This window comes from Balaenoptera physalus, assembly GCF_965194825.1.
Source record: "Balaenoptera physalus genome assembly, chromosome: 19".
Classification (NCBI taxonomy): Eukaryota; Metazoa; Chordata; class Mammalia; order Artiodactyla; family Balaenopteridae; genus Balaenoptera; species Balaenoptera physalus.
In genome coordinates, this window is record NC_138900.1 from 47,172,877 (window position 1) to 47,186,126 (window position 13,250).

At 40.1% G+C, this 13,250-nt stretch overlaps 1 protein-coding gene across 4 annotated transcripts in view; it reads left to right on the forward strand.

Annotated features, from left to right (window-relative positions):
• LOC309649475 (uncharacterized protein) overlaps positions 1–13,250 on the forward strand; it is a 393,998-nt gene that overhangs the window by 82,402 nt on the left and 298,346 nt on the right. Inside the window, exon 4 of one of the 4 annotated variants that reach the window (XM_082439532.1) lies at positions 8,851–11,727. The exons of the other annotated variants lie outside the window; for them this stretch is intronic. Within the exon in view, the coding sequence (XP_082295658.1) occupies positions 8,851–8,909 (59 nt within the window). The 3' untranslated portion in view covers positions 8,910–11,727. Of the gene's footprint in view, positions 1–8,850; positions 11,728–13,250 lie in introns of those variants that run through there. 4 annotated transcript variants of the gene reach the window in all.

Below are 13,250 nucleotides of genomic sequence, written 5' to 3' on the forward strand. Positions count from 1 at the left end.
TGTGGTCGCCACACAGAGAATTTTCATGTTTTATCATGGTCCAAACATATTTTATGATATATTTGATATTTTAATCTGTGCATTTTAGAAATGATAATATTAATTATAATAATTAAAAATAAATCTGGCAATAGTATCCTTTTTCTGGTTGGAATGAGAGATTTGCTCTTTAGTTTTTGGCCAAATAGACCCCAGCAGATAAGAGTTTTTGAGGCCACTTGAGCTTCTCTGAGTTATGTTTTTGGGTTTTTTTTCCTGAAAATTGCAGATCCATGTTGAAACCTGAATCCTTTTTACATTTGAAAGGGTCAAAATGTTGATAACTTAGTAGCTTACAACTAATATTTCCATGTTTTAAATATGCTATTTTAATATCTTTTTCTTTGTGACTGAGGGAGGAAGAAAAAACACAGGGTACTTGTTAGGAGACAAAGCTCTGAGACCATCTGCTAGAAATAGGGACTCTCTGTTTTTAAAAATTTTATTATTTTTTTAACTGAAGTTTAGTTGATTTACAATGTTGTGCCAGTCTCTGCTGTACAGCAAAGTGACTCAGTTATACACGTATAGACATTCTTTTTTTATATGCTTTTCCATTATGGTTTATCACAGGCTATTGAATATTGTTCCCTGTGCTATACAGTAGGACTTTGTTGTTTATCCATCCTGCATACACTAGGTTACATCTGCTAATTCCACACTCCCAGTCCTTCCCTCCCCCACCCACCCGGAACTGTCTCTCCATCTCTCTGAATGCAGCTTTCTCATTTGTAAGTTGGGGGCTTTATGGCTGGGGCTTTCAGGAAATATCAGTCTATATTATTTTCATATGTGGTGTTTTGGGAGGAAAGTCTACCTAATTCTTATCTGTGTCTGTCTCTGAAGGGCCCATTTCTGACTGCAGCTTCTCAAACAGATAGACCAAAATCAATCAATCACCAATCAGTCAGTCAAACAAACAAACAAACAAACAGAAAACCATTCCACTGACCAGTTGGTGTCTGGGTTTTCCCCAGTCCATGTCTCTGCTTCTCAGGAAGCATTGAGTGAGGACACGGGGCTGCAGGTCCATGAAGTTCTCTGCAGCAAGCCAGGAACTTCCAGAGCTGAATTCAGAGCAAGCTTGTTGACTTAAGAGGATTGTCCTGTGTCCTGAGATTCTCATTCTCCTCTGCCACCTGGATGGGTATGCAACAGCAAACATGAGGAGAGCAGAGAGACCCAGGAGGAATTTTTACAGTGGACCTGAAACTGTGGGGATGAATGAGGTGATGCATGGAAGTGAAGAGGCAAAGGACAGACTGTAGGTTATCTTATATTTAAAAGATGGTAGAAAAAGAGGAGTAAAAAAGAGGACCCTGAAATGGGTTGGAAATAGCATTGGAGTTGGAACGAAAAGACCAAGTAGAATAAAAATGTCTACTCTGGCCTCCAGACCACTATCACATCTGCTTGGTTTTCTCCACCTGTGCTGAACCTTAACCTCTTGGGTTGTCCCCTGTCTTTTTCTCAGTCACTTCCTTGGCCATGGCACCCATTGACACAGTGACTCATGTTTCAGCCTTGCTGTCCCTTGGGCAAACACTGCTCATGATTCCTAGCACTATACACAAAATCCCAAAGCTATCATATGCTCTTATAATTATTTCTTACATAAAATACACCCTCTAAATTGGTGTTTCTCCATGTGTAGTCTGTAGTCTGTAGACAGAATCCCCTGAGATGCTTTTTTTTTTTTTTAACAGCTTTATTGGAGTATAATTGCTTTACAGTGTTATGTTAGTATCCCCATATCCCCCCTCTCTTGTGTCTCCCTCCCACTCTCCTTATCCCACCCCTTGAGGTGGTCGCAAAGCACCAAATTGATCTCCCTGTGCCATGCAGCTGCTTCCCGCTAGCTATCTGTTATACATTTGGTAGTATATATATGTCAGTGCCACTCTCTCACTTCGTCCCAGCTTACCCTTCCCCCTCCCCGTGTCCTCAAGTCCATTCTCTACGTCTGCATCTTTATTCCTGTCTTGCCCCTAGGTTCATCAGAACCATTTTTTTTTTTTAGATTCCATATATATATGTTAGCATACGGTATTTGTTTTTCTCTTTCTGACTTCACTCTGTATGACACACTCTAGGTCCATCCACCTCACTACAAATAACTCAATTTCGTTTCTTTTTATGGCTGAGTAATATTCCATTGTATATATGTGCCACATCTTCTTTATCCATTCATCTGTCGATGGACACTAAGGTTGCTTCCATGTCCTGGCTATTGTAAATAGTGCTGCAATGAACATTGTGGTACATGAATCTTTTTGAATTATGGTTTTCTCAGGGTATATGCCCAGTAGTGGGATTGCTGGGTCATATGGTAGTTCTATTTTTGGTTTTTTAAGGAGCCTCCATACTGTTCTCCATAGTGGCTGTATCAATTTACATTCCCACCAACAGTGCAAGAGGGTTCCCTTTTCTCCACACCCTCTCCAGCATTTATTGTTTGTAGATTTTTTGACGATGGCCATTTTGACCAGTGTGAGGTGATACCTCATTGTCGTTTTGATTTGCATTTCATGTGCATCACACATGAAAGTGATGTTGAGCATCCTTTCATGTGTTTGTTGGCAATCTGTATATCTTCTTTGGACAAATGTCTATATAGGTCTTCTGCCCATTTTTGGATTGGGTTGGTTTTCTTTTGGTATTGAGCTGCATGAGCTGCTTATATATTTTGGAGATTAATCCTTTGTCAGTTGCATTGTTTGCAAATATTTTCTCCCATTCTGAGGGCTGTCTTTTCGTCTTTTTTATGGTTTCCTTTGCTGTGCAAAAGCTTTTAAGTTTCATTAGGTCCCATTTATTTATTTTTGTTTTTATTTCCATTTCTCTAGGAGGTGGGTCAAAAAGGATCTTGCTGTAATTTATGTCATAGAGTGTTCTGCCTAAGTTTTCCTCTAAGAGTTTTATACTGTCTGGACTTACATTTAGGTCTTTAATCCATTTTGAGTTTATTTTTGTGTATAGTGTTAGGAAGTGTTCTAATTTCATTCTTTTACATGTAGCTGTCCAGTTTTCCCAGCACCACTTATTGAAGAGGCTGTCTTTTCTCCACTTATACTCTTGCCTCCTTTATCAAAGATAAGGTGACCATATGTGTGTGGGTTTATCTCTGGGCTTTCTATCCTATTCCACTGATCTATATTTCTGTTTTTGTGCTACCACCATACTGTCTTGATGACTGTAGCTTTGTAGTATAGTGTGAAGTCAGGGAGCCTGATTGCTCCAGCTACATTTTTCTTCCTCAAGATTGTTTTGGCTATTCGGGGTCTTTTGTGTTTCCATACAAATTGTGAAATTTTTTGTTCTAGTTCTGTGAAAAAATGCCAGTGGTAGTTTGATAGGGATTGCATTGAGTCTGTAGCTGGCTTTGAGTAGTATAGTCATTTTCACAATGTTGATTCTTCCAATCCAAGAACATGGTATATCTCTCCATCTGTTTATATCATCTTTAGTTTCTTTCATCAGTGTCTTATAGTTTTCTGCATATGGTCTTTTGTCTCCTTAGGTAGGTTTCTTTCTAGGTATTTTATTCTTTTTGTTGCAGTGGTAAATGGGAGTGTTTCCTAATTTCTGTTTCAGATTTTTCATCATTGCTGTATAGGAATGCAAGAGATTTCTGTGCATTAATTTTGTATCCTGCTACTCTACCAAATTCATTGATTATCTCTAGTAGTTTTCTGGTAGGATCTTTAGGATTCTCTATGTATAGTATCATGTCATCTGCAAACAGTGACAGCTTTAGTTTTTCTTTTCCGATTTGGATTCCTTTTATTTCTTTTTCTTCTCTGATTGCTGTGGCTAAAACTTCCAAAGCTGTGTTGAATAATAGTGGTGAGAGTGGGCAACCTTGTCTTGTTCGTGATCTTAGAGGAAATGGTTTCAGTTTTTCACCATTAAGAACAATGTTGGCTGTGGGTTTGTCATGTATGGCCTTTATTACGTTGAGGTAAGTTCCCTCTATGCCTACTTTCTGGAGATTTTTTAATTATAAATTGGTGTTGAATTTTGTCAAAAGCTTTTTCTGCATCTATTGAGATGATCATATGGTTTTTATCCTTCAATTTGTTAATATGGTGTATCACATTGATTGATTTGCGTATACTGAAGAATCCTTGCATTCCTGGGATGAACCATACTTGATCATGGTGTATGATCCTTTTAATGTGCTGTTGGATTTTGTTTGCTAGTATTTTGCTGAGGATTTTTGCATCTATGTTCATCAGAGATATTGGTCTGTAGTTTTCTTTTTTTATGACATCTTTGTCTGGTTTTGGTATCACAATGATGGTGGCCTTGTAGAATGATTTTGGGAGTGTTCCTCCCTCTGCTATATTTTGGAAGAGTTTGAGAAGGATAGGTGTTAGCTCTTCGTTAAATGTTTGGTAGAATTCGCCTGTGAAGCCATTTGGTCCTGGGCTTTTGTTTGTTGGAAGATTTTTAATCACAGTTTCGATTTCAGTGCTTGTGATTGGTCTGTTTATATTTTCTATTTCTTCCTGGTTCAGTCTCGGAAGGTTGTGCTTTTCTAAGAATTTGTCCATTTCTTCCAGGTTGTCAATTTTATTGGCATATAGTTTCTTCCAGTAATCTCTCATGATTCTTTGTATTTCTGCAGTGTCAGTTGTTACTTTTCCTTTTTCTTTTCTAATTCTGTTGATTTGAGTCATCTCCCTTTTTTTCTTGATGAGTCTGGCTAATGGTTTATCAATTTTGTTTATCTTCTCAAAGAACCAGCTTTTAGTTTTATTCATCTTTGCTATTGTTTCCTTCATTTCTTTTTCATTTATTTCTGATCTGATCTTTATGATTTCTTTCCTTCTGCTAACTTTGGGGGTTTTTTTGTTCTTCTTTCTCTAATTGCTTTAGGTGTAAGGTTAGGTTGTTTATTTGAGATGTTTCTTCTTTCTTGAGGTAGGATTGTATTGCTATAAACTTCCCTCTAAGAACTGCTTTTGCTGCATCCCATAGGTTTTGGGTCATCGTGTTTTCATTGTCATTTGTCTCTAGGTATTTTTTTATTTCCTCTTTGATTTCTTCAGTGACCTCTTGGTTGTTTAGTAGTGTATTGTTTAGCCTGCATGTGTTTGTATTTTTTACAGATTTTTTCCCTGTCATTAATATCTAGTCTCGTAGCATTGTGGGCTGAAAAGATACTTGATACGATTTCAATTTTCTTAAATTTACCAAGGCTTGATTTGTGACCCAAGATATGATCTAACCTGGAGAATGTTCCATGAGCGCTTGAGAAGAAAGTGTATTCTGTTGTTTCTGGATGGAATGTCCTATAAATATCAGTTAAGTCCATCTTGTTTAATGTATCATTTAAAGCTTGTGTTTCCGTATTTATTTTCATTTTGGATGATCTGTCCTTTGGTGAAAGTGGGGTGTTAAAGTCCCCTACTATGATTGTGTTGCTGTCGATTTCCCCTTTTATGGCTGTTAGCATTTGCCTTATGTATTGAGGTGCTTCTATGTTGGGTGCATAAATGTTTACAATTCTTATATCTTTTTCTTGGATTGATCCCTCGATCATTATGTAGTGTCCTTCTTTGTCTCTTGTAATAGTCTTTGTTTTAAAGTGTATTTTGTGTGTTATGAGAATTGCCTTGGCTATGGGGGAGGAGTTTAGGTGGGGGGTGGCAATTAGGCAGGGGTGGGGTTTAGGGTGGGATGGGACCTAGGCAGATGGGGGGTGATGTTTGAGTGTGGGGCGGGGCCTAGGTGGGGCCAGGTTGAAGCATGGGGCAGGGCCTCTGCTTAGGACCTGCATGGAAGGGGAGAGGCAGCACGTGGAAAGGAGGGCCTCTGGAGTGTAGGGTTCCAGAGTTTGGAGGTAGAGCCCTGAGTGAGGGTGTGTGGGTGGGGTTTAGGCCCAGCGTGTTGGAGGGGGTCTCCAAGTGTAGAGGTGGGGCCCTGGGTGGGGATGTATTGGCGGGGCTTGGGCTCTGTGTGGCAGGAGGGAGGCTCCGAGGGCAGAGGATTAGGCCTGGGAGCCCAACAGGGTTCCTGGTGCCTAAGTGGGCAGGGAAAGCACTGGCCATGTTCTCTTCCATTCCTCCACACCCCTCCCCCACTGTCTCCCCCAGGGTCTCCCCTGTTGCCGCTGGACCCCTAACCATGGATGGGTCCCGCTGGGTGTAGGAACTCCTTCCCTCCCCCAGCCACTCCTCAGGGGTGCCGTCCTGGAGGTCCACCCTTTACTTTTGCTCCCCATTCCCTCCTTCCCACTCCCTCAGGACCTGCGCGGCAGGAGGGGCCTTGGTGGGCATTGGATCAGGCCCGGGATCTCAACAGGTTCCTGGGAGTCCAAGTGGGCAGGGGAAACCTGGCCATGCTCCCTTTTGATCCTCTGCCATCCCAGTGGTTCCCCAGTTTCCCCCTTCAGGTGTGGGATCCTTTCCGCTCCCGCAGCCGCCCCTCAGGGGCGCCAGTCCCATCCCGCCTCCGCTTCTCCTCCCACCTCGCTTCCCCCTCCACGCCCCACGTCCTACCCGGTTGCTGGGGGTTCCTCCCGTCCCCTTAGGTGTCCGTGGTCCCCCACGGGTGCCTGGTAGGTGCCCTTGTTGTGAGGAGACGCGAATTCTGAGTCCTCCTAGTACACCATCTTGACTCTGTGCCCCCCACCCTATGCTTTTTAAAATGCAAATTTCTGGGCCCTACCTCAGACCTCCTGAGCCAGAATTTTTTGGGTCAGGTCCTTTCCTATTTAAGAAGTTCCCCAGGTGATTTTTATGGCTCTTGTTTACTCCTGCTTCCCAAGCTATGGACATTATCCTTGGTGTCCTTGAAGTTCCAGAGTTGGGGGTTGGAGAAGGAAGAGAGGAAATGACCATTTATCTGTGTGCATGAGGATCACAGGTGATATAATTAGATAAGGAATACATTCATTAGAGGCCTCAGATTCAGTTCATTAATTGCAAGATAATAATCACTACCATGTTTGTGAGCTTCTAAGGCTGGGACTTAGATTTCCTAAGTGCAGAAATGTGGCAGAGTGCCTGGCACAGCAGGTAGTCAACCAGGCTTTGACCAGTAGAAACTAAATCAAATATGACTTCATCATCTCTTGCAAATATAACTTGGATGCTATCAATGGTGGAAAAATCAAGTAAAAGTCAATAAGGCAATTCTTGATAATTTCAAAAAACACCAAATTACGTGGAATTTGATGATGATGCCACCACCATCAATGACAATAGTTTAATGTTCATTGAATGCAAATAGCCAATTTAAAATTTACTGTTAATGGGCTTCCCTGGTGGTGCAGTGGTTAAGAATCCACCTGCCAATGCAGGGGACATGAGTTCGAGCCCTGGTCCGGGAAGATCCCACATGCCGTGCTCCACAACTACTGAGGCTGCGCTGTAGAGCCCACGAGCCACAACTACTGAGCCTGCGAGCCACAGCTACTGAAGCCTGCATGTGTAGAGCCTGTGCTCTGCAACAAGAGAAGCCACTGCAATGAGAAGCCCGTGCACCACAAAGAAGAGTAGCCCCTGCTCGCCACAACTAGAGAAAGCCTGCACACAGCAACAAAGACCCAACGTGGCCAAAAATAAAATAAAATAAATAAATTAAAAAACAAATAAAATTTACTATTAATATATTTAATCAATAGCTATTTATTGAGTGCCTACTGCATGCCACAAAATGTTCTGACTATTTGGGATAAGCATCAGTCAAAGCAAAGAGCTCTGCCCTCATAAATGTCATATTTTTGGGGGTGGTGGAGAAATAAATAAGCCTAAAAACAATAAATAAGTGCATTATATAGTACATTAGAAGGTGATAAGTGTCATGGTAAAAACAAAACAAAACAAAAAACCTTGAGCTGGGTGAAAGAATCAAATTGAAGGAGGTAGGGTATAACAAATAGGGAAGTAAATATCTTATTTTCTAGTCACCAAGTGATGTAGGTATCATCGTTATTATTCCTACTTATCAAAGTCGTGGATTGAGTTTTATACAGGTCTGTGAGTTTTCCCAGGATCATATTCCTAGTAAGTGTTGGAGCTAGACTGAAACTCAGGTAGTCTCACTGCAGAGCCTGGACTTCTGAAAGTTCTAATTTCTGTATCCCATTGCCAAATGATGTATGTACTGTTTGCATTTAGGATCAGCTGTGGTGGTCTTCCAGGAGCTCTAGGGCAGGAGTAAGCGATTCCAACTTTCATAATCCCAGGCTTTAATTACCCAGTGGGCACAGGGAGCCCTCAGTCACTGCAGAGTCTTCTATTCAAATAAGACAAATGATTCTAATAAAGAATCAATAACAGAAAGACGATTGCAGATTTTCTTATATGCTGAAATGGGGAGGGGCTCACTGGGGTTATCACACCAGGGTGCCAGACGAGGGGAACGTGAAGAGGGTCACATGTTTATTTTTAGTTTAAATTAATAATTTTTGCTGAGCCATCAAGTTTGGGAAGACTTTTTAAAAACTTGCAGTATAATTACTTTCTAATTGCTGGAGATGAGTAGCCATCTGAGTGCAATATTCCTGTATTTTTTAATTATGAAATTACTGGGCATTGTTTTACATACTCTGAAATTTTTGTTATTACCCAAGAGAAAAGAAATGGTCTTAGGACCGTGGATTTTACGTATGAAAGGAGACCTCAGAGATGGCCTTGTCCAAATTCCTCATTTTAGGGGTGTTGAAATTTAGAAGCCCCCAGAAGGAAAGTAACCATACCTGCAATCCCTCGGACAGTGTCAAAGAAAGAGAGATCACATTTAGAAACTCATAAACTACTAGCACTGGGAATCATATGTTCCTTTCCTCTCATTCTCCAGGTAAGGAAGATGAACCCCAGTGCAAGCTGACCACCTTTCTCATTGGAGTCTCACTCTAACACATTCTCCCTGAAACCCACTGAGTTTCTTTCACGCAAATGTAAACATGTCATCCACTTAAAACACTTCAGTGGTTCTCTGTCTTCAGAATAAAGCTGATTTTGTTATCATGCACAAGAGCTTTTCCATTATTTGTCCTTTACTTACTTTTGCAGATACATCTCTTGAGGCTCTCCTATTGTACTTATTCTATTGCCATACACTCTGCTCTCCTCCCTACTCGCCTCTACCTTGGTCTTTGTCTTCTCTTTCTGCAGGTTTCATTTCAGGTATCATGTCATCCAGGATGCCCTTTCTGCCCCTCACTTTTTTCTGGGTAGATGCCCTTTTTCCGTGCATGCCTCTATCTTTCAGTTATTAGTGTTACTGATATTCTGTTTATGTCAGTCTTTGCCATCACTGGAAGCCCATTTAGGATAGAGATGGTGATTTTATCAATCTGTGTATATTCATCCTTGCACATGGTTAGCCTGCAGTGAACACTTATTGAAAGAATAAATGAATAAATAAATAGCTAAATGACTTGTGGATTGATAAATGTTATGGATCTCTAATAAGATTTCTAAAAGTGTTTTTCAGGATGAAAACAAAACAAAAAGTGAAAATAGAGTTTTGGCCTCTTACTGAGAAGTCTCAAGAGAAATATATCCTTGTAAACTTTCATAATATAGATATGGAATTATAGATGATTGATAAAGAAAGAAAAACATTTCTCACAGACACTTTGTTGCTGTGTCAGTTTTACCCTAGGTTAGTCTTAGTTCAGTGGATCCCCATCATTCCATAGAGTTGTGACAGGATTTATCAAACTATTCCATATTATATTGTGAATTCTTTATTCATTTCTTTAAGACAGTAATTGAACATATGCTAAATTTGTCAATATGCTCCAGGGAAGGATGAACAGATGAATAAAATTAAAGGAGCTTATAGTCTAGTAAGAGAGATAAGCACACAGAATTATTTCATATCCAAAAATACTATACCTAATGGCCAAATGGATATGCAAAGGACCAGGGGAGTTCAGAAGAGGTAAAAGCTTATTCCTATTTGGGGAAATAGGGAAGACTTTGTGAAAAGGAACCATTTGAGTGGAACCCTACAGAATATTGATAGGAAAGGAGTTCATGGATCATGTTAATAGTAGAAATTCTCAAAGATGTCCTGGATTTTTCTTCATTCAGGATAATTCCATGCACTCTCCTTGGAGCTAGTCTTATTATTTTACTATGGAACTGTTTGGGCTTGATGACCTCAGGAGTAATAAGGATAAGTATTATTTAACCTGAGTTGTTAGTCTTTCAACAGATTACTTTAGAATCAGGATGGTCACTCGGTGCTAACAAGGTAAATCTGTTTTGGATCACAGGACCCAAAGGGTAATCAGAGTTAATAAAAGCATTGAATTCATTCATTCACACTTCATTCATTCAATAAATATTTACCAAAGATGTACTCTGTAGCAGGGATATACTATTTGCTGAGAACGTCAAGTCTAGTGAGGAGTCAGCCATGGTAACAGACAATAATATGGTCATAATGTAATTATTTTTCTAAAAGTATGCTTGACTGTAGGTGTCATAGGAAGCTCCCCAGAGTAGGTGTTAGTTGAGCTGATCCTTGAGAGATGAGGAGGAGTTTGCCACATATTCTGGAGCAGAAATAAACAGGGACAACACATATTAATAGACACAGAAACAGGGAGAACACGGTGTGTTATTGAATTATTTTTTAAAGGTTCAAATGATCTCCTTTATTTGCTTATTGGCAATAACACTTTGCATTTTCTCTTTTGTGGTTGCTTTAGTGTTTATAGCAGTTGTCTTTTACCTTACAGAAGTATTCTACCATTTTCCCTCCCCTGGCCTTTGTGTTTTGGTGTCATACATTTTACTTCTATATGTTTATAAACCACATAATAATTTTTAAGATTTTGCTTTAAAAAATAAAAAAAACATTAAGGAGACTTTTTTAAAATATGAAAAATTTTATATTTACTTATATATACACATATATATATATATAAAACCATTTCAGAGGTTCTTTGATTCCTTGTGTATGTATATATAAATATGTAAATATATGTGTACTTATATATATTTATATATAAAAAACCGTTTCAGAAGTTCTTTGATTCCTTGCGTAAATTTCACTTTCCCTCTGATATCACATTCTTCTGTTTGAAGGAATTCCTTTAACATTTCATCTAATGCAGAGCCACTGTTGATGGATTATTTCAGATCTTTGTTTATCTGAAAAAGGCTTCATTCTGGCTTCATTTTTTGAAAGATACATTCACTGGGTATAGCATTCTTGGTTGACATAGCCCTCCTTCACCCCAAGTAATTTAACAATGTTGCTCCAATATCTTCTAGCTTGCACTGTTCGAATGTCATTCTTATCTTGAATCCTCTCTATGTACATGCCCTTTTCTCCCTCTGTGGATGCTTTAAGATTTTCTCTTGGGACTTCCCTGGTGGCGCAGTGGTTAAGAATCCGCCTGCCAGCGCAGGGGACACGGGTTCGAAGCCCTGGTCCGGGATGATCCCACATGCCGCAGAGCAACTAAGCCCATGCACCACAGCTACTGAGCCTGCACTCTAGAGCCCATGAGCCACAACTACTGAGCCCACGTGCCGCAACTACTGAAGCCTGTGTGCCTAGAGCCCATACTTCGCAACAAGAGAAGCCACCGCAATGAGAAGCCTGTGCACTGCAACAAAGAGTAGCCCCCGCTTGCCACAACTAGAGAAAGCCCGTGTGCAGCAACGAAGACCCAATGCAGCCAAAAATAAATAAAATAAAATAAATAAATTTATTTAAAAAAAAAGATTTTCTCTTTAAGCAATTTTTTTTTTTTTTTTTTTTTGGCTGCATTGGGTCTTTGTTGCTGTGCGTGGGTTTTCTCTAGTTGCGGCGAGCAGGGGCTACTCTTCATTGCGGTGCACGGGCTTCTCTTGTTGTGGAGCATGGACTCTAGGCACACGGGCTTCAGTAGTTGTGGCACACGGGCTCAGTAGTTGTGGCACGCGGGCTCTAGAGCGCAGGCCCAGTAGTTGTGGCGCACGGGCCTAGTTGCTTCGCAGCATGTGGGATCTTCCCGGACCAGGGCTCGAACCCATGTCTCCTGCATTGGCAAGCTGATTCCTAACCACTGTACCACCAGGGAAGCCCTATCTTTAAGCAATTTGATTATGACGGCCTTAGTATAATCTTCATGATTCTTATACTTGTGGTTTGTTGAGCTTCTTAAATTTGTAGTTTTAAAATATTCATCATATTTGGAAATATTTTAGCCATTACTTCTTCAGATATGACCCTCCCCCCCCTTTTTAGAGTCTCCAATTACATGTGTATTATGCCACTTAAAGTAGCCCCATGGCTCTGTTTTTTTTGTTTTTTGTTTTTTCTTTGCTCTGTTGTTTCAGTATTTTTTCTCTTTATTTCATTTTGGATAGTATCTTTTGCTACATCTTTAAGCTCACTAATCTTCTTAAGTATCTGATTGATGTTCATCTCATTCAGTGTATCTTTAATCTCTAATACTGTTTTTTTTAATTTTTCCCCTCTATAAAATAAGTTCAATTTGGTTCTTCTTTTTATATCTTCCACATCTTTCCTTACTTAACATGTTCATACTCTCCTCTAGCTTCTTGAACATGTGGAATATATTTATCATATCTGTTTTAATGACCTTATCTACTAATTATGTCATCTAGGTCTATTTCTATTCATTGAGTTTGCTTCTCATTTTGGGTGGTACTTTCCTGCTTCTTTGCATGTCTAGTAATATTTATTGGAAGGATGACACTGTTAATTTTACCTTGTTGGGTGCTGGCTATTTTTGTATTCCTTTAAATACATTTAAGCTTTGTTCTGGGCTACAGATAGTTTACTTGAAAACAATTTCGTACTTTCAAGACTTGCTTTTTAGCTTTCTTAGGCAGGCTCAGAACAGTGTTTAGACTAAGGGGCTAATTTTACCGCAATATTGAGGCAATATCCTTTCTATGTACTCTACCTTGTGTCACATCTATTCTCAACGTTTTATTTATTTATTTATTTATTTTACTCTGGCTGGTTGGGGCACAAACTGTTTCTGGCCCAGTGTGAACTCCAGGGATTTTTCCAAATGTTCCTGTCAGAGGGTACTTTCCCCCGCCTCCTGCAGTTTCCTCACTTGCATGCACTGATCAGTACTCAGGTGGAGACTCTAGGAGAACCCTCTGCATGTCTCCAGACCTCTGTGTGCAGCTCTTTCCTCTCCATACCTTCATTCCCCTATTTAGTGCTCTTTGGTAAAGCCCTGTGAATCCTGGCTGTCCTGGCCTCCCCGCACT